Source organism: Leishmania donovani, chromosome 19 (genome assembly GCF_000227135.1).
Source record: "Leishmania donovani BPK282A1 complete genome, chromosome 19".
Classification (NCBI taxonomy): Eukaryota; Euglenozoa; class Kinetoplastea; order Trypanosomatida; family Trypanosomatidae; genus Leishmania; species Leishmania donovani.
Window position 1 is genome coordinate 491,276 of NC_018246.1, and position 22,502 is coordinate 513,777.

The 22,502-nt window shown below is 63.2% G+C and overlaps 5 protein-coding genes across 5 annotated transcripts; all 5 read left to right on the top strand.

The window, feature by feature from the left end:
* Positions 1-623: 623 nt before the first annotated feature.
* On the top strand, positions 624-980 carry LDBPK_191120 (hypothetical protein, unlikely; the record flags this gene model as incomplete). The annotated part of the gene is made up of 1 exon (XM_003860239.1): positions 624-980. One exon carries the CDS (start codon positions 624-626, stop codon positions 978-980), a length of 357 nt encoding a protein of 118 aa, XP_003860287.1.
* Positions 981-1,109: 129 nt separating this feature from the next.
* Positions 1,110-3,539, top strand: LDBPK_191130 (hypothetical protein, unknown function; the record flags this gene model as incomplete). Its single annotated transcript, XM_003860240.1, has 1 exon — positions 1,110-3,539. One exon carries the CDS (start codon positions 1,110-1,112, stop codon positions 3,537-3,539), a length of 2,430 nt encoding a protein of 809 aa, XP_003860288.1.
* A 1,678-nt stretch (positions 3,540-5,217) lies between these two features.
* On the top strand, positions 5,218-13,248 carry LDBPK_191140 (hypothetical protein, conserved; the record flags this gene model as incomplete). Its single annotated transcript, XM_003860241.1, has 1 exon — positions 5,218-13,248. One exon carries the CDS (start codon positions 5,218-5,220, stop codon positions 13,246-13,248), a length of 8,031 nt encoding a protein of 2,676 aa, XP_003860289.1.
* A 1,733-nt stretch (positions 13,249-14,981) lies between these two features.
* LDBPK_191150 (hypothetical protein, conserved) lies at positions 14,982-16,097 on the top strand (the record flags this gene model as incomplete). The annotated part of the gene is made up of 1 exon (XM_003860242.1): positions 14,982-16,097. The coding sequence occupies one exon, from the start codon at positions 14,982-14,984 to the stop codon at positions 16,095-16,097; it is 1,116 nt and encodes a 371-aa protein (XP_003860290.1).
* A 2,688-nt stretch (positions 16,098-18,785) lies between these two features.
* LDBPK_191160 (hypothetical protein, unknown function) lies at positions 18,786-21,758 on the top strand (the record flags this gene model as incomplete). The annotated part of the gene is made up of 1 exon (XM_003860243.1): positions 18,786-21,758. The coding sequence occupies one exon, from the start codon at positions 18,786-18,788 to the stop codon at positions 21,756-21,758; it is 2,973 nt and encodes a 990-aa protein (XP_003860291.1).
* Between the last annotated feature and the right edge of the window lie 744 nt (positions 21,759-22,502).

The window sequence follows — 22,502 nt, forward strand, 5'->3', positions numbered from 1 at the left end:
ACGTCGTTGTGTTTGCAATCTCGTGCGACATGTCGGCGAGGTGATGGCGTCCGTCACGAGAGGAAGCCACCGTCTGGCTCTTCACGCCGTAGGTGCCCTCCCCTGCCCTTTTCTCTTTCCGCTTGTACGCTGCCGCCTCACTATCTCTCCATGTACACATAGCCGTAGTCTGTCGCGTGCGCGCTCAATGCATAGCAACGGCATACATGTGCCAAAGAACAACAGCAAGAGAACGTGTGGGAGGCTCTCTCTTCGCCTCTTTCTCTCTCTCTCGGTGGCGAGACGACTCGGTGTTGGGCCTTGCTCACAAGTGTCCTAGCACCCACACCAGCCCAGCACACGTGTGCTTCGAACATGTTTTTCTTGGCTGCTCCCCCCTCCCCTCCCCACCCTTCACTGCCTCTCAAGCTCTCTGTCAGCGCGCGCAACTCTGAGGAATCCACGCGAAGCCACGCCGCACCTCTGCAGTGACTCTCCCCTCGCCCTCTCCCCTTTCCTCGCCCTGTCCTCTTCCGTTTTTCTACCGCGTGCCCCTTCCATACGCATGCGCACGCACATGCACGTACACGCGCGCTCACCATCATCCGAGCCCAAGTGCATGTCTCAGGCGCGCGCCTCTCCTCATGCTACTCCGCTGCCCCGTATCTGCTCTCCGTCTCTCTTTCGTTGTCTGGTTGGTGCACCCTGCTTGGGTGGGGGTGATCTTGTGCGTGTGCGTGTGCGTGTGCGTGTGCGTGTGCGTGTGCGTGTGCGTGTGTGCGTTGCTTTTTGGAGGGAGGGGGCGGACGCCTCTTGTCGAACTCGCGCTTGATGTTCTCCCCTGTGCCTCAGCATCTCCGCCGTCTCGCTTGATTTTTTTTTTGTTGGAGGTGGGGGGCTGGTGCTGTGGACCCGTCTGCGAGACTGCATGTCTTGCTGCGCAAGGGCACACCCCATCCCACCCCACCCAACACCTTTTCCTGTGGCGCCAGCCGGGCTGAGCTCCGCTGCCGAGTCTGCCCGTTTTCTCGTCGCGGGGCGGGGCACGCGAGGCGCAAAAAGAGAACGGTAGCAGTGCCGCGAGCATCGCCCTCTTTACCCCGCTCGGCCCCAACTCTTGAGTCTGCCAGATGGAGCTGCAGACGCAGCCGCGCTTCTGTCCGCCGCGACCGCGCCCGTACGCGGCCTCTTTGGTGTGGATGTGTCTGGCATGCGGTCAGCTTGCCCCGTATGAGGCAGCCCCCCACTATTCGATGGAAAGCATCGACGGCTTGGATAACTCTCTCCAAGGAACCTCATCTGCTATGAACGCCATGCCAGGTGGATTCGACGTCACCACGGCGCTCAGCGACTGCGAAGCAGCCGCCCACGCTTACAAGAGCTCCCCTCCGAATACGGCACAGCATCTTTTCGGCCATTCGCAGTGCGGTGGCGTCACTGGATCTACCGCAGCCGCTGCAGCCACCTCGGCGTCCTCACCGACGGCATCAAGGTCGCCGCGGCAGGAGCAACGACACTCCTGCGTGAACAACGCATCAGACTCGTACCTGTCTCAGGCTGCCTCGTTCAGTCATAGACAGCGTGAGCAGCAACAGCAGCAGCGGCGGCGTCCCTCGAGCGTGAGTTGGCGTGTAACGGGGGCCACCGCTGAGATGATTCATCCCGATAGTGTCGGTAGCGCTAGCGAAAGGCGAAAGCGGCGCGAAGGCGAGCTAGTCTCTGCCGGGATCTCCAGCCTATGCGCTGACGAAAAGACCCTCGGAGACGGCGAGATCTTGGTCTGTGACGGCATCTCGTCAAGTCACTGCCGACGCGCACCCACAACGGTCTCCACGACCCTGGGGAGTACCAGCAATGAAAGCAGCACCCTCGCCGTCACTCCATGTAAGCCCGCTGTCGCTGCTCTCCCTCAGCTGTCGGCAGCCTCTTCGTCCCTCTGGAGAGACGCGGGCGTCCGTGGCGTACAAAACCTGTCGAGCTCCGGGGCACGCTCCCGGCAGCAGGAAGACGATGCAGCGTGCTCCCTGGCTGTGCTGCTCATGGAGGAGCACCTGATGGGCAGTCGTGAGATGCGTTTCTGCCGTTGCTGCGGTGAGGTACGGTGCGCCGAGATCCGAAAGGTTACCGAGCGGCTGCCCTCGCCGCTGTCCGCACGAGTGGCAGATAAAGTCTCGTACACGGACGAGGAGGGAGACGAAGTGGAGGCGGCGGCTGCCCAAGCAACGGTGGAGTCGGAGCACGAGCACTGGAAGGCGATATTGAGCCACAGCTGCCGCAGCACTGCCATTCGCCGGGATGGAGGCGCGGCAGCCGTGTACGGCCCCTTCACCTCGCATGCTCTCTACAGCGGCAACGAGTCGCAGCCGCTAGGTGTTTTGGCCCCCGCTGCCGAAAATGGCTGCAAGCCACCCGAGACAGCGCAAGCGGAAACTCGCAAGGAGATCCCCTCTGTCCACCTCGCTGTCGCCCTCTTCCTCGCGCGACTCCTGTCAAAAGTGAAGGTCATGGCGGTGACGGCACTTGGCAACTTCCATCCGCTCTCGCCGGCGCTGCCCAAGACGTACTTCAGCAGTCATGGCAGTGAACACGGTGACAAGGCGGCAATACGCGGTTACGGAAACGGCGTCCTCGCCAGTGACTCAGCGCCGCGGTCGGCAAGCTCGATCTCGCGCCTTCCACGGAGGGCCCAGGAAGGGTGTCGCCCGAGCTACCCTCTGTACAACCCCAGCGAGGGGATGAGGACGAGCAGTGACCACTGGAAGTCCCTCTCCGCCTCCACGGCGACGAGCAGGACGTCACCACCGGCGTGCGCCTCGGCGGAGGAGTGCACGCTGCCGTGCTTGGCATCGCTGCTCGGCGTCACCGGCGGCGGTGCATCGGAGGACTTGTACGGCATCTCGCTGGACTCTAGTGCGCAGCCGAGCTGGGTCTTCACAGCACCGGACGAGGAGGAGACGTACAGGGCTGAAGACGACGAGGGCCTCGTTATCCAGCACCAGCGGGGAGGCGTGCAGAGCGATGAGGACGCCAGCGCAGTCGGCGCCGAAGATGCGCATACGTGCGCACGAATGCTTTACGATGACTCTACCGCCGCATCTAACATCATGGGCACCACGGCGGCCGCGGCGACGACGATGCGCGCGTGCAAAGACAAGTGGAGCTCGATTAGCGTTTCAGAGGCGCTGTGGCGTCTGGTGCTGCCGTCCTTCAGCGCCCCCTTTCTGTCAACGACGTCAATGCCGTCGACAGCCGCCGCCGCGGCAAGAGCTACCTCTGTTCACCGCGCATTTTCGGCCGGCGGCAGCAGACCACTTGAGTCGCTGATGGGCTGGATCGCGTCTGCACCGCGTCGCGGGGCTGTGGAGTCGACGGCGAGCAGCGCTGTGGTTACCGGCACGCGTCCCTACCGGGGCTTTCGCGGAGATGTCGAGGAGGCGGTCCGTCAGCTGGATGCGGCGCAGCTAGAGGTGGCAAAGCTGCGGCTGCAGCAGGTGTTGGCGGCTGTAATGGCGGAGCAGCTGCGGCGCGAGGGCCAGTCGGAGGGAGAGTACCCAACGTAGAGCGAACACGAAGCCTCTCTGCATGCCTTCGCTCTCGCATTGTGTGTCTGTATGCTGGTGTTCACCACCACCACCCCCCTCCCCTCCCCTCCTCCTTTCAGCTCATCCTGCTGCCACCCGCCTGCACGGATGTGCACGTAAGCGACGGTGGCGTGTCCGACAAGGAGCGTGTATACCCTGGACGTGTATGCGTATCTGCATGTGTGCCGTCTTCTCACGGATCCTCACCGCTTTACGGAGCGCGCGTAACGTGTGCTCTGCTCGCTTTTCTTCCCGCATCTGTTCAGCAGCCACAAGCGGAGACGAAGACCGTCTCGGCAAGGCAGAGATGCGCTCAGTTTGCTTCACAGTGTCAGCCGCCAACCCCCCCCCAGCCTGCTTTCCTTCCCCCCCCCACCCCACTCCCACACACACCTGGTGCGTCGCTCAATGCCTCCACGGAAAGACGGCTCTGTCTGTGGCGGCTCTGTGACAGCAAGAGCAGCGACAACGGCGGAGGGGGACAGCCCTGTCGCGCCCACGAGTTGCGATGACTGCTACTTGGTGAATAAGAGAGAGGGGAAGGGACGGATGCATGCAAAGCGGCCAAGCATGCAGGAGCATCTATCCTGCGCAGCTGCGGCCCGATGTTTACCCCCGTGCCTGATCTGGATGTGCCTACCCATGCAGGAGGGGGGGGGCGCCAGCACCGGCACATACGCGCGTGAAGTGAAGATGGCCATGACCATTCTTGTGAGGGAGCACCTCTACATGCCTGTCGCTCTTTCTGCTTCATTTACTCTCTCTCTCTCTCTTTCTGTGGATTCACGTCGCGGGCGGCACACATCACCCACGGGGCGGGGCTCTTTCCTTGTCTGATATTGGTTGCTGTTTTTTTTTTTTTGGGGGGGGGGTGTCGGTGCCTGCGTCTCGCTACGAATGAGAGTGCATCGCCGCCGTAGCGCAGCAGTAACAGCAGGGCCGCAGGCGTGAGCTGAAGTCGCCTTCAGCGCCTTTCTTCGCAGCTTCTCGTTTCTTTCATTGTGTCACTGGTAATCTGTTGCTGCTTCCCCGCCACCACCACCACCACCACCATCACCCCTCTTGCCTCCATCCCGTCCTTACACACACACACACACCAGCACACCCGCACAGGCGCTGCTGCATGTCCGTGGCACTGGTGCCTTCCTGTGCTCACAGACAAACAAAGCCACCCAAGTGCGCAGAGAGAGCTCTATAGAGAAAGCGAGAGACCTGCACATACTCGCACTCACGTGCATTGCGGCTTGCTGGCTCGTGTTTCCTGCTCCCAGTCAAGCAGGCACTCCGGCCCAACCTGCATCGCACCGCAGTGCCCTGCGTTTTGCCCTTCACGCGGCGCGAAGACGACGACGACGACGGGAAGAGAACGTTCAGCGAAAAAGAAATACGCAACATTCTCACGGGAGAGCGCGGGTGAGCTGACTGGCCGTCGTAGCATCGTAGGCCGGAACTGCTACCCAACATCGACCGCCGTTCCCCCCTCCCTGATCCTCCCCTTCCTCACCCTCTTCTTGCTGACACCGCATCCGGTAGCGTTACATCACGATCACGCGCTGGGCAGCTCACTTCGGCTCCTTTTCTTGTTTCTTTTTCGTTTCTGGCTCGCTTCACGTGTATAGATCTAGCCTCGTGTGCCCGTGTTTGAGCATCGAAGAGGATGGCGGGGCTGCAGTCAGAGAACATCTCCATTAACTCCACGCGGCTGCCGGAGCAGAGCACGTCAGATAAGGATATCTGTGTGTTCTGCCTCCGCCGCGCCACTTCCTCCGCCTCCGACCCGCATGCGCCGCTCTTCCCCTTCTTCTCTCTCGTCGACTGCCGCCACTACGCATGCCAGCCGTGCGCACTCGTCCACTGCGACAATGCTGGCCGACGCATCTTTTGCCCCAAGTGCCACTGCGTCTCTCGTCTGGCGCAGTCGGGTCGGCGGCGCACGCGCAGCGCCGCAGCGGCCACCGACGCCGATGCAGACCGCGTATCCATCGACGATGGCGTGTCGTCCACCCGCTCTCGCCGCACCCGCACTGGCACGACGCCACACCGCAGCGCCCTCAAGGGCAAGAGCGGGACCTTAAAGCGACGCGCCAGCTCGGTTCAGTTTCCGGCCAATCCAACGACATCAATTGTGCCCGGAGACGGCGTCAGCGTCGCAAGTGGCGCAGTGGCGGTCCCATCAGAGGGCGACAGCGCTGGTGAGCAGCACCATCAGCGCAGGGCGTCGTCGCCCTTAACGCAGGAGGCCGTTGACGCGCTCCCGCTCGACCCAGTGGAAGCACGACGCCGACGGGCTCGCGAGCAGCAGCAGCAGCTCCGCGCCGCTGAAGCCGCGGCTAAGGCAGAGAAGGCAGTAGGCCTGTACGCTATCACAGCCGCGCCCCCGCCGAAGGTGGCGCCCCATCCGCCATCTGCCACTGCCGCCTCGGGCCTCGCCACCAACGAAGGCTTCAAGAAAGTGAAGGACCGCTCGCGCTCGCAGCCGGTGCCGAAGCTGCCACACACAATCCTGGAACCGAAGGAGGAATACCCGGTGCCGCCTCCGCTGGTGCTGCACACAGTGGAGGAGGAAGAGGCACATGCCCCTGCCGCTACCGGTGAAAGCGGCCGAGACGCTAAACCAGTGCTACCCGCAGCAGCCGCGGGTGCGACCGCTGCAGCAACGGCCGAAGAGGATGTGAAGGCGGAGAAGAGTGCATCGGCCTTGGCGCCTGCTTGGAAGACATCGGTGACGCCGCGGCAGATGGAGGATGAAGTCGAGGCAGCCATGGCGGCATCTGCGGACAAGTCGCAGACAACCGGCGTGCTGCCGCCGCCCACCGGCACCCCCGAGGAGCTCGCGCGGCCGCACCAGCTACTGGATGACTGCGAGAACACCGAGGCTGAGGAGCGCGGCGTCGTTGGAGACCTCGAGGCACACGAGCGGGCCGCGCTGATGCAGCGGATGGAGGAGGAGGACACGGCCATTCGCGCGCGCCGTGGCCTGGTGGTGGAGTTTGATTCAACACCCATCCTGTCTCAGCAGCAGCATCCAACACTGCAGAACCAGCACTCGCACCACGATAACACCGGGTCCATCTCCTTGGTCGACTTCTCCGACCAGGTCAGCGTCACGTCCGACGACGAGCTGTCGCAGCGGGCATCTGGGTACAAGTCGGCCACCCGCAGCGACAGTGCAAGTCGTCGGCGACGTCGCACCTCTGTCAACGGCGCTTCAGAGCTGCGGGCACAGTCGCATGAAAACATGGCTGGCGAATCAGACGCAAGGCCAGAGAAGGGTGGTCAGGCCGCCGCTGCCCGCACTCCTGGTGATGCTCTCTCCAGTGCCGCGAAGTCCGTCGCGGGGTCGGGCTCGGCCGAGATCACGCTCTCGCCCATGACCGCCGCCCGCCAAGGTCGGGTCTTGGCAAGCGAGGAAGTCGACGATGGCGGCAAACTCATCGCGACCAGAGCGGCGCTGGCGGAGGCAGATGCCAAAGCCAAGGCAGAAGCCGAAGCCGCTCGTGCAGCTGCGGAGGCCGAAGCGCATGCAGAAGCCATCCGAACTGCAGAAGAAGCCAGGGCTCTAGCAGAAGGGCAGGAAAGGGCGCGGCAGCGGCAGTTGCAGCGTGAAGCAGTCGAAGAAGCGGCCGAGCAGAAGCGGCAGCAGCAGCGACAGGAAGAGGAGGTGCTGCGCCAACGCCAGCAGCACGAGGAGCGTGCGGCCTTTGCTTGTCAGGCTCTGCAAGACCGCGAGGGTCTAGCGCGAGAGGCGCTGGAGCAGGCTGAGGCGGCCGTGCGTGAACATTACGAGCGCGGCGCTGATGAGTGGCTAACAGCGGCGCTGCCGCATGAGCTGGAGGCGCAGCGGCTGGTCCGTGCGGCAGCGGAGCGCAGGCGCCAGCAAGAGCAGCAGCAGGCGCACTTGGCGGCGGAAGAAGGTCTCGACCGAGACGAAGTGGAGGAGGCTGAGGCTAACGCGTGGTCGTGGCTGCTCTCTGGTGCCCGCGTTGACCGTGTGGTGGCGGCGACCGAGGAGGGCGACCGCGTGCAGCGGGAGTATGAAGAGCTGCGTTTTGAGCGGCTTCAGCTGCAGCTCCGTGAAGACACGGCAGAGCTTGTTCACGAAGAGGCGCACGGTCGAGCCTCCTTTATCGAGTACGAGGCTGCAACGCGCAGTCTCCTGCAGAGCCACCACGCGGTGCAACGGCAGGCGCTTGCGGAGGGCGAGCGGCGTCAGGAGGTCGAACTTTTGAAAAAGGCAGCGGCGCGCCGAGAGGCAGCACTCCGCCAGCGCTTTCAGTGGGAACTCGATGAGTTGGATGCGGAGGAGGTCAGCGGCCGCGCGATGCTGCGTGAGGTGGAGAGGGAAGAACGGCGAACGGCGCACCTCGTGTTCCTGCAAACCTTGGCGTCGATTCGGCGCAAGGAGGTGTTGGCGCAGCACGCGGCTGCCGTTGCTGCGGCCGCCGCTGCAGACGAGCCTGGTGGCACCTCTGTTTTGTCTGAAGCGTCAACGATGATTGCTGCGCAGGTGCACCGTCGAGTGCAGCAGCGGCAGACGGATGCCGCTGTTCCGCTCATGATTGAAGGGGACGGAGACGGTGTCGACGACAACACCGCCGATATGGTTGGAGCTGCGACGCCGCCGCAGTTCCGCACTCCGCTCATTACGGCAAAGGAGCTGGCGGAGCTGCGCGCGCGCGAAGCTTCGTACGCCGCTGAGCTGCAGGCCGCCTTGGAACGCCTCCGGGAAGCCGAGCGGCGTGTTGCGGAGGAGGCGGCCATCCGTGCGCAAGCAGAGCAGGAGCGCCAAGCGGCGCACGCCGAGTCACAGCGCCTCTTACAGGAAGCCGAGCAGCGGGCCGAGCAGCGCATCCGCGAAGCACGCGACGCGGCCGAGCAGCTGCTGCAGGCGCAGCTGGCTGACTTGCGCGACGAGGCGGTCCGCCGTGCGGAGCACGCGGCAGTCATGCAGGCCCTCGCTGAGGAGGAGCAGCGAGCGGTCTTGGAAGCGAAGCTGCAGGCTGCGCAGCGTCAGTTGGACGAGGCGCAGCAACGCGCGCAGGAGGAGGTGCGCCGTGCGCGCGCAGACGCAGCGGAGATGGCAGCCGCGGACGCCGCCCGTGCTGCCCGCGAAGCCCAGCGCCGCGACGAAGAGTGGCAAGAACGGTGCCGCGCGGAGCACCTCCTGCGGCTAGCTGAGCAGGAGCGTGAAAAGGAAGAAGCGGTTCGCCGCCTTGCCGAAATCGAGGTGCGCGCCGCAGAGGCGGTGCGACTGGCGCGCGAGGAAGCTGCACGGACCGCAGCGGAGGCGCAGGAGCGGCTGGCGGAAATGGAGCGGAGGCAGCAAGCGCGGGAGGCGGAGGTGCAGTCTGCGGCGCAGCGCGTGCGTAGTGTACGGGACAGCCTGCGTGAGTTCGACTCGAGCACTCAGTCGTCGCGGTACGCGACACCATTCAGAGCGGTGCTACCAGGGCAGAGACCGCCAACAAGCAGCAGCAGCTATAGGGCGCCAAGCCTTGTTGCAGCCTCCTCGACCCACGCCACGCACACGGCGGGAGCTGTGGCTACGCAAGCGTCTGTGCACACCCCTCTGCAAACCCCGCCGCTGGTTCCGTCCTCGTCTCGCACATCCTCGGCGGTGCGCCGTCAGCCGTCGGCGCAGTCACCGACGCCGCGCGTTGCCGCAAGGGTACCAGCAGCAGGGGCGGCAGCATCCTTGGCCCCCTCTGACGCGACACCTCCAAAGGTGATTATCAGCTCACAGCACACACCTCTCTCTTCGGCAGTAGCCCCGGGCCTCGGGCGCAGCGGAGCTGCCGTGCCGTCATCCTCCGCGTCCGCTGCCGGCGCCACCAGTCTTGCCGCGATGGACCCGGCGGATATCATTCGTGCCGCCATCCGCTCTGCCGTGCAGGAGATCGTCGAGGCGCAGCGACGGACCCAAACACTGCAGGATCGCGCCGAGCAGAACGTCGAGCTTAGCGAGCGCCGCTATCACCGCCGCCAAAGCGATCGTCTGCGTGCCGCACGCGACGTCGCCGCCATCGAGTCCTCTTACGCTGCAAGTGAGGTGGACGAGAGCGAGGAGCGGCACCAGCGTTGGCGGGCATGGTCTCAGCAGCCGCATCAGCGGACCCGGCAGCGTCAGCCGGTGCGCGGCTACGAGCGCGACAGCCGCGTCGCGAGCTCGCGCATGTCAGAGGAGCGCCTGCGGTCGGTTCGCTCCTCGCGAGGTGACTACGCACAAGAGGTGAGCGAAAGCCCGTGGACGCGCAGCTCGTCCTCGCCTGCATCACGGCTGTCACCGACAGGCGCGCCACTGTCAACCGCACCCCCTGCCCCCGCAGCCCGCTCGGTAAGCAGCAACACGCTGCTCAGCACCTCGTCTGTGTACTTCGACAACAGCTATCAACCCTCGGCGGCCGCATTCGGGGCAGCACACCAGCATTTCCGGCGCAACGGCTGCGATTACGCCGCAGTCCAGCAGCAGCAGCAGCAGCAGCAGCGCCTGGCGTCCTTTGCGCCGTACAGCTCGGCGTCACGCGTTCTCTTTGCACCTCGTGTGGCGCATCAGGCCCGCGAGGCGTGGGCTGCCGAGGACGGCGAGTGCGGCTATGCACAGCGCATGCATGCCGGGGTCGGTGCGCGCGCCTACTCGCGCGTCGCCTCTGAGCAACAACAGCGGTACGCCACTGGTGCCGCTCAGCCTCCTCCTCGACAGCCGCTCCTTCAGACCGTCGGCGTGGCCGCGGCACTCCCTTCCGCGGCGCACGCCTACAACGAACCAGAGCCGCTCCCACCAGCGCCGGCGGCGATGGAATACTCGCCGCCGCCTCGCCGTAGCACCACACGCGCCGCAGCGGAGGTGGTGCCACAGCAACAGAGTCGGCCAGCTGGTGTAGGTGCTAACGTGGGCAGTGGTGGCGGCATCGCCGCACTCCCGGAGCCGAGTCGCATGTGCCCTCGCTGCTACCGCACAGACACCACCTCCCCATGCTGGCGTTGCGGAGAGATGATCTGCAGGCACTGCGGCTTGCCGCCCGGCTCAGCGCGGAAGCTGTGCTGCACAGCGCACCACCGCGCGCAGCTGCGTGAATTTACGCGGCGCAAGACCTACGAGAGCGGCAAGGCTGCCACCACCGTCGGAGCTGGCAAGGTGCCGTCGCCCCCGCCGCCTCAGCAACAGCAACAGCAACAGCAGCAGCAGCGTCTTCGCGGAGAGCAGCAGGTGCAGACTTCCTTTGCGTCCTCAGCAGCCAGCGCTCGAAGCCACGACGCTGCGCACTTTGCAGATGAGCCGGCAGCGCGGCTCGATGTGGGCACGTCGCCGCTCACGAGCATTTCGCCACCGTCCATGATATCCCCGTCGGCGTACCGGGCACCGGAGCAGCGTCAGCGGCAGCAACAGCAACCGCAAGCGCAGCCGCACTACCCTAGCAGTTACCAAGCCTTCACAATGGCGGGGCCGGCGGCACCATCGCAGCAGCCAATATACTCGCCAGGCTACCACTCCGCCGCAACGACGTACCCCTACGCGTATTCACACCCAATGTCGCAGCCGCATCAATTGCCGACCCACCAGCTGCCATTCTACGCCGACAGCGAGAGACCTCATCCGATGCCGCCGCCGCTGGACCCGTATGTGCAGCCGTTCGGCCAGCCGCAGCCCTATGCTCCATTTGGTTACTCGGTTCGCGCCGCGACGGCTGCGCTGGGGAGCGCTGCGACTGGCGCTGACTTCGCGGCACCTATGACTGTGTCCGAGGCGCAGCGACAGCAGGGGACGACAGCCGTGGCAGCAGAGGCGTGGGCAACGCATGAAGTGCCTCCGCCCGAGAGTCGAGCGGCGGCTTTCGGTGCCGTTGCCAGGCATCATGCTTCGCCTGCAGAGCTGACCCAGTCGCCGCCACCACCTTCGGCACTGCCTCCTTCGCAGCAGGAAGGAGCAAGCGAGGTCATGGGTCTTCGTGCCGCCGAGGGCGGCGCCATGATTGAGACAGTGGCACCCGCAGCGGCAGCTGTGGATGACACACCGGATGCGCAAGTGCAGCGGCGGCCGTCTACGTCGTCGTGGGTCGATGACCGCACACATAGGGAGGCGGAGCAGACAGTGGCGGCTGAAAACCGCACCTTGCCGAACGCAACCGTGGCTGCAGCTGTAGCCGGATCGGCGGCAGCAGACGCAAGTCTGCCCGATAGCGCGCCGGAGAAGCAGGGGGGCACGACTGCACCTGTGGATGCTAGGTCGACCCCGGATGGTGGCGCTGCTGCAGAAAACGACGGCGACGGCACGTCTGCGGCGACCGCCGGTGCCACGGCTGCAGCGGTTCTCGAGGAACCCAAGACGGAGCGAAAGAAGACCTTTCCAGCGTTTTTCGTGTCGCTTGGCGACGGCGACGACGCTGCGGAGCCGCGCCGGCCGAAGCCTCCAACGCCGCGGAACTTTGTGCCGAGCCAGTTGGCGCCGCCGACGCCGCCAAGGAAGCAGCAGCGGAGAACCTTACCGTCTGGCATGCTGCTCACGTCGCAGAACCGCAGTGGTCGGCAGTCGGCGCATCACCAGCATCAGTGCCGCAAACTATCACCGCTTCAAGCGCACGAAACGAACTGTGCACGTAATAGTCGCAAGAGCGTCAGCCCATGTCGTGGCTTTGGGGCGCATCGCCGCCAGCGGCACACGTCCCCCAGTCCGTACGAGCAAGTCCCAAAGGCGAGCGGCGCAAGAGATGGGCCGAGGAAGACGCCGTCCCACCCGTCATCGAAGCAGCGGCAGCGGCAGCATGCCCATGCTAACGGCACAGCGACCTCCATTACGAAGTCCATCAAGTCCTACATCAAGTCCCTCTCTCCCATGGTCGTGGTGGATGAGTCCGGCACGCCGGTCGTGTACGAGGACGTACGCAAGGTGGAGTCGAACAACCCCTGGATGCAGCAGCAGCCGCAGCGGCCGCAGGGGTGGAGCGCCACCGCCACCCCAGCTGCCCATGATATCTACCTCAGCAGTGGCGGCATCAGAAGTGTTGGGGCCGAAGCAGAGCGCAACCGCCCTGAGTCGAGCCACGGCCACAGCAAGATGGGCCGCTATTACGTCAACGTGCCATCGCAACCGCATGATTCCTCGCCGCAGAAGCACCAGCACCACCAGCACCAGCGCTCGTCCCACAGCGATTCCTACTACCCGTACTTCACGTCTTCCGGTGCGACAAGCGAGACGCAGTCTCAGCCTCCTCAGCAGCAGCTGCAGCAGCACCTTTATGCGCCACCACAGTCGCACATACAGACTGACATCACCTATGCTGCCCCGTTCGTGGATCGCCGTGTGCCGACGCTCGCCGAGCTGGAGAAACGCCTGCAGCAGCTGCGGATCGTGGACGAGTATGAGGCTGCTCAGTACCATCGGCGTCAAGCGCAGCGCGCGCACCAACAACAACAGCAGCGCATTCACGTGCTTCTTCACTCCCCTGGAGCAGTGGCTGCGGGCGGCAACACCGGAGCGTTTGTGACGGCATCCTCGTGGGCCACTCGTGAGCTAGCACAGCCGCTGCAGCGACGCCACAGCAGCGCAACAGGGCGGCACCCGCAGCAGCGCACAGTGTCGCCGCCGTGGCGAACGGACCTTAACTCGAGTCCGGTGCGACCGCGGTGGGACATCAGTCAGCCTCGCTCACCCATCTACCACCCTGCGCCAGCAACGATGACTGGAAATTGAACTTCGTCGAGCCAGCCTGTGCATGCGTATTTGTGTGGCGGCCGCGGCCGAAGATGGTACTGATATCGCCATGTGAGAGCGTTGCCCAGTTCGGTTGTCGCGGGTGCGCTCCCTTTTTCTTTTTTTTTTCGCAGTGGCGCGCGCTCTAGACACTTTGCCTTTGTTAAGTTTTTTTTTTTTCAGCGTTGGCTGCTCATGCTTTACTGGTTGACGTGATCGTGGCAGCGCACTGCAGCTCGATCGTGCATTTTCTCTTTCCTTCCGTGTGTCTCCTCCATCTCTTCCGCAAGTCGTGTGTGCATCCCTCCTCGTGTGTGGGGGGGGGGGAGGGGAGGGGAGGGGGTTAGGATACACGTGGATAACGCTCTCAATTCAGCGAATCGCGCGCAGACAAGCATGCAGATGCATGCACCGGCCCTCCTTCTTTCCCTCTCTCCTGCTCTCACACGCTCCGAGATGCTGGCTTTCTTTTTTTTTTCTGGCATCGTTTTCTCAGGCGTGCTTCGTCTCGCCGGAAACCGCAGCGAAGAGCATTAGATGGTACCGCACGAGAGGAACGCAAGCACGCTTATGTCGTGGCATGCATGTTTCTCCGCACACGCACACACACGGGGTGGAGGGGACAAGCGAGTGCGGAGAGTCGCACTGCTTCACCTCTCACTCAATGGCCCATGCGCCCCCGCCTGTCGCGCTACCTCCTTTTTCTTTTTTTCCTTTCCGCCATAGACAAGTTTGCATGTTTGATGTTGACCCGGAATTTTGAAAGGTGCGTTGATGGACTGACGACGATCTTAGCACTGAAGCGAAGTTGACAATGGTGCGACTATCGTGTGCACCACCATCACCACCACGCGCCTCAACGTCAGCGAGGGCAATTTTTTTTTTCCGTGTACGTGTACGGTATGTGTGTCTGTATGGGCATGTGAGGTAGATGCACGGCAACCGATGATGATGGCAGGGTGGCCAGCCTGAAGGATGCTGGCAGGCGTGCTTGTTGTTGTTTCGTTCGTTTTCTGTTGTTCTTGTATTATAACCTTCCCATCTCTTTTCTATTTCTGTCCTTTCTCTCCATCCCCCAAAGACGCACCACCTCCACCGCCGCCACCGCCTGGTGATGCCCCAGTCTTCAATCTCTCTCCCTCACATGATAGAGCGGATAGCACTGTGAAGTGGACGTGCGCGAAGGCGTCTCGAGAGTCTCGCACGCGCGCATGCGCATGTGTGTGTGTGTGTGTGTGTGTGTCTAAGCCATCTGCCCTCTCTTGTTTTGTGGAAAAAGGCGGGTGCAGAGTCCCCCGCCACCTTCAGCGCTCTTCGCGCGAGCTCGAGTGCCACTGTTCCATCATGAAGAGCATCAGCAGCAGCAGCAGCTTGTCCCCATCCACGGAGGAAGAGGCGCGTGTGGATCGCCGAGATCGGTGTTTCCTCACACGTCTCTTTCACATACACACACAGCACCTCCCTGGTGCGCTTCCTGCTCATGCAATCTGCCATGCCGTGCACCGCGCCCCCTCCCCCTTCTATTTTCCATTGCTGCATCGCTGGCGTACGCCCACGCTTCGACTCAGCAGTCTTCCTTCTCCCCTCGCTCTCCCTCCTTCTGCAGCAAACCCCTCACCACCCATCAGATCACGCAAGCATCTCCATTTTGTTCTCTCTTTCTCTCTCGAACGCACACACACACACACATACATAGGTACGCCCAAGGACAACGACAGCCCCTCCGCGCAGCCATGACCGCTCTCATCACGAAGCAACGGTACAACTGGATGGGGTACGATGGTATCGAGTCGGTGGAATGTGACACGGCTCTCCTGCGCTCCGATGTCAGTTCGGCGAACAACTACAACTACATGCATCGCCAGCAAGTGATTATGGAGCTGAAGGAGCGCCTGTACCGCATCAAGCGTGATCTCGGCCTCATCCCCGAGGAGGAGCTGCGCGCTGAGGAGGAGGCCCTCCAGCGCCGTCGCATGGAGAAGAAGCGTCGCGAGGCAGAAGAGCGCATGCGCAAGGAGGCCGAGGAGGCCGCCCGTGCCGAGGAGATGGAACGCCGGCGTCTGGAGCTTGAGGAGGCCGAGGAGAGGGCCAGCGCCCAGGAGGCCGCGGCCCAAGCCAGTGCCGAGCGCAAGCGCTACATGGACGACAGCGACGAGGATAGCGACGGGGAGAACGGCATCGATGATGAGCAGAGTGCCAGCCTCGTAGCTATGCTCCGCACGCAGGCGGAAATCAACAGCGCCATCGTGGGCTTTACCAAGGGTACCCGTATGCTGCTCGCCTCCTCCGGCAACGGCTACGTCAGTTACCTCGACGGGAGCATGCACTTCACAATCGCCAAGGTCGAGAAGTACAATGCCTCCAAGCGCGAGAGGGTGATGGAGGCGGTGGCCGGCACCAACGTTGCCGTGCCTACCGCCGAGGAGTACTCGCTGGAGGAGGTGCGGCAGGCAATGAACGCCTGCGACACAGCGCGTAAGAAGCTGGACGTCCTTCGCGCTCTCCAGGATCCCACGTACACGGCGCGCATCCGCTCGGCCGAGAAGGACACTTACGGCACCCCGGTGCAGCAACTGACGGAGGAGGACGGCGACATGTCTGCCCTGGTCGCCAACTGCGAGGACGCGAAGCGGTTTGCAGAGAGTGTGCGCAAGGCGTACAACAAGAAGGCTGCGGCGAGCGGTCACGCCCTTGCGTGCGCGCTCTGCATGTGCCCCTTCACTGCCGAGCAGGAAAGTACAAGCGAGGCCCAGGCCGCTGCTGGGGAAGAGAGGGCCAACGCAGAAGAGAAGGTGTCGAAGACCGCTGGCACGAAGTCGCCCTCATCGTCGGCGATGTCGGCGCAGTAGGGCGCTGATGCCGGTCTCGCCGCTATCGCACCCGGTGGCGCGGGGCAGGGCATGATAGGAATAGGAGAAGGGGCCCTAAGAAGGTCATGCACACGGCAACCGATGAAGCGCTTCCCATGTGGGGCTGAGGGAGGTCGAATGAGCAACAAGGTACACACAGCCGTGCACATGCCCACTCAAATGGACGCACCACGGGACAGCAGGGTGGGTCGGAGAGGTTGGTCTGCGAGTAGTGTGAGGCATGTAAGAAAAGGAGCTGCTGCGTGCACACACGGGCACGTGCCTCGCGCGCGCATACGCGTGTGTGTCGCTCTGTTGTGACCTTTCTCCCTCACATGAGTCCAGCTCGCCACTCCACTTGCACGGCGCATGTGTCTTCATGGCCGCATCCCCTACTGCAATGCCCTCATCCCACCTCGGTTCTATGCGCGGAGGTGGGCAACTGTGCGGAAGTGCATGGGTATGCATGGTGACGCACTCGCTCGCGACTGTCGTGGCGGTCATTGCCCTTGTCATGTGCCTTTGTCGCTGCCGGTTGCGTCTCGCGACGGGAGGAAGCGCATGCGCGCGCAAACGCAGACATTACGCGTGCAACCTGCGCCGTATTTGTGCCCTCTTCTTTGCTCGCTCCTTTCTTTCTCCCTTGGCTTGGATCCTTTTCATTTCCCTTCCGTCTCGTGTCATGTGCGGCGCGTCTTTTTGCTGCCTCGCGGCGCTTCAAACAGCAGAGGGGGACGGTGAAGCGAAGTGCCGCCGCGGCAAGGCACAGGCACGTTGCGATGCACAGAGAGGAGAGAGGGAGAAACCCAGATATCGTTCCACCCCTAGGCGCGCCCACAACCGGCAGCACTCCCTCACCGATGAACGTGGCGGAGGCAGCAGGAAACCGCCCGACAAGGTAGCGAGGGCCACAGCGGGAAGCCAACCGTGAGAGCACGCAAGCAAGGAACCAACGATGGTGTAGTGCCCCTCATCTGTGTTATCTTTTTACTTTGTTATCTTCTCCGATTCCAGGAAACCAACAGCGGAAATAAGAAGCGAACCACATTCCGAAAGCGAGGACCTGTCAGCACGCGTGTATCGCTCGCATCCACTACGCACACACACACACACATACGCTCACACTTTTCGATTTTATCTTCCACCCCACCTGTACGTCCTCCCCTCCTTTGTGTTTCGTTCTTTCTCTGTGTGTTTTTTGTTTTTATTCTGTTGGCGTGTGTGTGTGTGTGTGGTTGTGTGTGTAGTGGACGAGATCCGTTCTTTTCCTCCTGCCATGGTGTGTGTGTGCGCGCGCAGTTGTCTTGGTGATTACGTCTGGGTGTTTCTGCGATCCCCAATTTGAAGAGTGGAAGTGGGGAGGGGCACAGGGCACATCGTCCTTGTCTCTGTTCTTCTCTGCGTGATCGAGCGTGTCTGTGCACACGCGCATGTGTGCATCCGCCGCTTCCTCTGCGTCTTCCTCGTATCTTCATGTCGGCCTCTCGTAGGACAGAAAGCGCTCGACGGGCCAAGCAAAGTGCAACGAAAGAATCCTGCGCGTGTGCGGAGATCACCAGAGAGCGCATGTGGGGCATCCCGGTCGCTGGCGCGGCGTGCCGGCTTGCTCTTCTCTGTAGCGACATCAAGGAGAGGTAGAGACGATGGTGTGCGCAGAGACCGACAGAGAGAGGGTGCTAGAAGACGTGAGAACGAGCAAGAGAGGATAGCAGATCGTTGCTCTCCTCTCCCCCTTCCCGCCATCGGATGCTGCGCCTCTCTCTACGACTTATTCATCATACATGACGCCCCCTCCCCCGCTGCAACCTCGATGGCAACGTCACCACATACGGCACACATCCCTTTTCGCTCGCTCTCGCTCCCTTGCCTTCACCCCCCCCCCCTCTCTGTCGCTCGCTCGCTCTCTTCGTTGACTTTGTTTGTGCCCTACGGTCGACTGCCTCTGGCGGCCCTTGTACCACCTCTTCTTCTCCCATGGCGCTCTTGGGGGTGAGGGAAAGAGGGGTCGGTCACATCCGTGCACGCACGCGTGCATCCATCGCTCCGCTGGGTCATGCAAGGTGCTCAGACACCAACACGCCTTCCGCAGCCGTGCGTGGTAGGGAGGCCAGCGATGCGTGTCACGCCCTTTAGACAGGTATCTGAGCGCAAGAGTGTCTTCGACAGGCGAGGCAGCTGAGTGGGTGGGTGTGGGTGGACGCCACGTGGTGATCCTCGCCAGCTCACGCTACCGTTTCCTCTCCTCCTCACCCCTCTTTCTTTTTTTCCCACCCCGCCCCGGCTTCTCTTCCCTGCTTCGATCCTCCTCCCACTCCACAAACTCACGGCGGCAACGCACAGCCGCTGAAGCACGTGCACAGCGCATCACGCTGCGTCTCAGGAATAGAATCAGCTCATACACACACACACACACACTTAACGCATGCCCATAGATATGCATACACCTCTCTACCATCATATACGCATACACATACATTGAGTAACTGGGAAGCACGTGTCCGTCACCTTCTCTTTTCAACGCCGCCCACTTTCTCCGCTGCTCACTCTCCAGGTATCCGACAAAGGCCCAAGAAGGCCCAAAAGAAAAGAGGGAGGGGAGAGGAGCGAGAAAAAGGGCCGGGCACCGTGCACAGACCCTCTGTCCGTGTGCGGCCAAGCGACCCCATCTCGCCATCGCCACCAGCACCCATGAGTTACACCACCTCACACCTCTTTAACTTTCCTTCGTCGTCGTCTTGCACTCGCCCTCTTGCACACCTCTCTGCTGGTGCGCCTGTGAGCCCCATGACATCCACAGCCTCACTGGCATCCCCTCCGATGCAGCCGAGCTCTCCCCCGGCTGGGCCCTCTGTGGGCCCCCAACAGCTCGCGAATCGACGTCAAATCGTGCCTCTCCTAAGCAGCAGTGCCGGTGACGGCGATGCCGTTGTGCCGCAGCCGTCGGCAGGCACGCCGGGGACGGTGCCGCGGAAAGCCTCCTACACCGCTAACCTCGAAGCGCAGGTGCGCGTCCTGGAGCAGGAGGTGCGCCTCCTGCGCACTGGACTGGAGCAGAACGAGAAACTGCGGCACGCCTCCGCAACTGCTGCGCCGCTGCCGCAACGCTCCCCATCGTCGAAGCGAGTCCATTTCGGCCCGTCATCGGTCGTTGTGCTGTCCCAGCCACCACGGCCGGCGAGCGCGTCCTCCACTGTGGCCACGGAAGTAGACGGTCGTCCTCGCCTTGCGTTCGGGCAACGTGTCAGCGCGACGCACTCACGGATCGCGGCATGCGGCCCTCCTCATGCGGATACTTTGCAATCACGTCGCATGGCAAGTCTCGGCAAGCCCGCCCGTACGAGCACGCGGTCTGCATCAGTGTCCTCGTCCTCTCCTGCACCAGCTACCTCCACCACCTCAGTAAACCTCTCGCCGGCCCCCGCCTCCCTGCGCGGAGGCAACACCAACGGCATCCCTCTGCAAGGTGCCGCCACTGGTGGTACGCTCGTCACCCCCGTCACCGCGGACGCGCAGCCTCCCGCCTCCTCACTCACTGGCCCCTCCTCTGTGTCTCCAGCGGCGGCGACGGTGTGGGCATCGACTGACCCGAGCCTGCTCTGGCCACGCGCAGCAGCGGCCGCGACCGGCACTCTTGCGAACGCGTCGGATCTTTCCCGCTACCCATTCCGGGCCATGACTACCTCCTCGCCGGCGGCAGCACCCACGCCAGTGATTCCAGAGCCACCTGTCATGAGTAGTGCGCAGGTCGTCAGCGCTCCTGTAGGTACAGCCAGCGCCGCTGCATCACCCATTGTAGTAGCGATGAGCAGCGAGGGACATCCCCTGACATCCTTGCCGCAGCGAGCAACGCCCGCTTCAGGTCCGGTAACTGACGCAACGCCCTCCCCTGCTGCAGTGCCGGCCGCTCCGCCAGCGACCCCGCCACCTGCTGCAGACATCGCACTCGCCGCTGCCAGCCCGCTTGCCCGTGCCACGGCGCTGCCTCCCTCCGTGAGTGCCACCGCTACGCCCGCAGGGTCTTCATCCCCAGCTGCAGGGCCGGCCACAGTGGCACAACTAGAAACAGAAGTGCTGTCCCTGCGGGACGCGCTCGCGCAGCGAGAAGCCCTCTTGCACCGCGTGTTGCTGGAACTTCACGACAGAAACGGCAGCGGCGGCGCTTGCCGTCAGGGTTCGCCGGCGAGAGGAGAGACGCCACCGCGCCAACGTCAAGGCACCGGTGCAGCCGTGGCGGCGCCGGGGGAGAGGGAGCGACAGCAGAGCCGGCAGGCCATGCGGATTTTGACCGAAGAATTGTTTGCCGTGCAGACCCAACTGAGCCACGCTCGAGCCTCGCATCAGCTGGTCGTCGCTGAGCTTCATACATGTCGTCAGCAGGCTCATCAAGTGCCGCCACTGCAGAAGCAGCGAGCAGCAGCAGCAGCACCAGAGGAGACTCCTCCTGCTGGGACGTCGCAGCCGTCGTCAGGCCCTCTCCAAAAGCAACTCGACGTCGCTCTCAAGAAGCTGAAAGCGTGGGAGGACTGGTATGCGACAAGCGCCACCGCAGCAGGAGATGAAGCTGCGGGTGTCACCGCAGGCAACAGCAACGCTATCCCCAGCGCGAAGGATGCATTCTCTTCGTCGCGGCAGCAGCCACCGTCGAAGGCGAACAATGCAGAGCAGTCGGCTGGGGCAGCAGTGGCAACCACAGGCCCTCACAACAGGAAAGGCAGCCCCGAAAAAGAGAAGCGCGCGCACAAGACGACAGCACCGGGCTGGTGTCCGCACTGCGGCATCGCCCTGCCAGCAGCACCATCAGTTCTGAAAAAGAGTAGCAGAGTCGGCAGTGGGGTTGTGCCGTGCGGTGTCGGGCTGCCTGGGCTCGCACCGGCATCCGCCACATCCGATCTTCCAGCCTACTACGCATCTCTGTCCTCCCCCTCCGCACTCTTACCGCAGAGGCCGCCTGCTGCGGCACCATCAGCGCCGTACGTGTCGGCATACGCACTAGATTCCGCCATGTTCCACCACCTGACGAGCCAGTTCGGCGGCAGTGGCGCCGGGGTTAACGGCAGCGCTGGAGCGGAGCCAGAGGCGGCAAACAAGATGTCAGGCGGGGCGGCAACCCCACCGCCACCGCCGCCAGAGGCAGCGTCGTCGCCGTCCTCTCCCACGCAGGCTAATGAAACCAAAGGCAAGTCGAGAAGTGCGCATGTATCGGAAAAAGCGTACGCGGCCACGGCGCATCAAAACAGCCACACCGGTGCCTGTGGCGCGTCTCCGATGTGGGCGGTGCCGATAAGTGGGACCAGCACCGCCGGCGTGAGTGGTGTCAAAGGAGGTGCTCGTGAGAGAGCCATGCAAGCTGCGTTCATGGGCGGCAGAGCGGCGAGCGTCCCCTATGTCTCCCCGTACTGCGACCGCCTCGACCACGCGCAGCAGCAGGCCTACCGCGCTCAGCGGTATGTCACGCAGCTCGCCCGCGAAGCGGCGGTGCGGGAGCTCGCAGAGGCAGAACGGCAGGTGGCAGAGCAGCGCCTCTCCTTCTGGAAGCATCATCATCCAAGCTCACACGACCTGTCCGCCACGTCACCAACTCCGCCTTCCCTCGCGTCGTGCTCCTCCACGCCAGGCGGGCCGCCCAGTGCAGCAGTGTGCAAACAAGAGGTTGTTGAGTGAGCGGATGCCTGGATGGTGTTCGCATGGTGGGCGTCCTTCGCGTAGGCATACGTACCGCCAATAAACGCTCAGCTGAAGCGCAGTGATGGCGTGAGAGACGACCAGCAGAGGGCTTGCGCGTACATGCGTACGTCACGGTCGGTCTGGGGTGCGCAGGGACTACTCCCCCCCCCCCTCCCTACCTCCATCCCACCATTGCTGCCCTTGATGCTTGTTGGAAAGGGGGGAGTTTCTCTTGCGTTTTTTTTTATAGAGAGAGATGTCTGCGCTCGGTTACTTTGTTTAGCGTCTAGCACACGGAGAACGCGTCCGCCTGATGGTGTCAACGCGCGCGTGACGGTGTGGATGCGGCCACCGGCCAGAGCGAACCGACGCGCGTGGGAGCGCCAGAGGTGGAGCAGAGAGGAGGCGTAGATGGGAACAGACACCCATGTGTGTGCGTGGGCGTGCGTATAGGGCGGGTAAGTGAGCGTGAGGGATGCTTGTGCAGACGGTAGTGGAAGGCGCGGGGAAGTGCTGCGCTCACGAGCTGCGCGTGCAGTGGCGATTGTAATCTCTGTCTCCGAAGCTCCCGCGGTGTTCTCCGGCTGTACGCACGTGGTGCCCTTGGTCGTGTGTTCCTTCTCCTTCCACTGTTACTTCTCCTATGCGCCGTCGGCACGTCCCCTTCTATGGCACGAGACGCTGCTGTGCGCACAGGGCACATGCTCACCTGCCCATGCGTGCGCACACGCGCAAACGGAG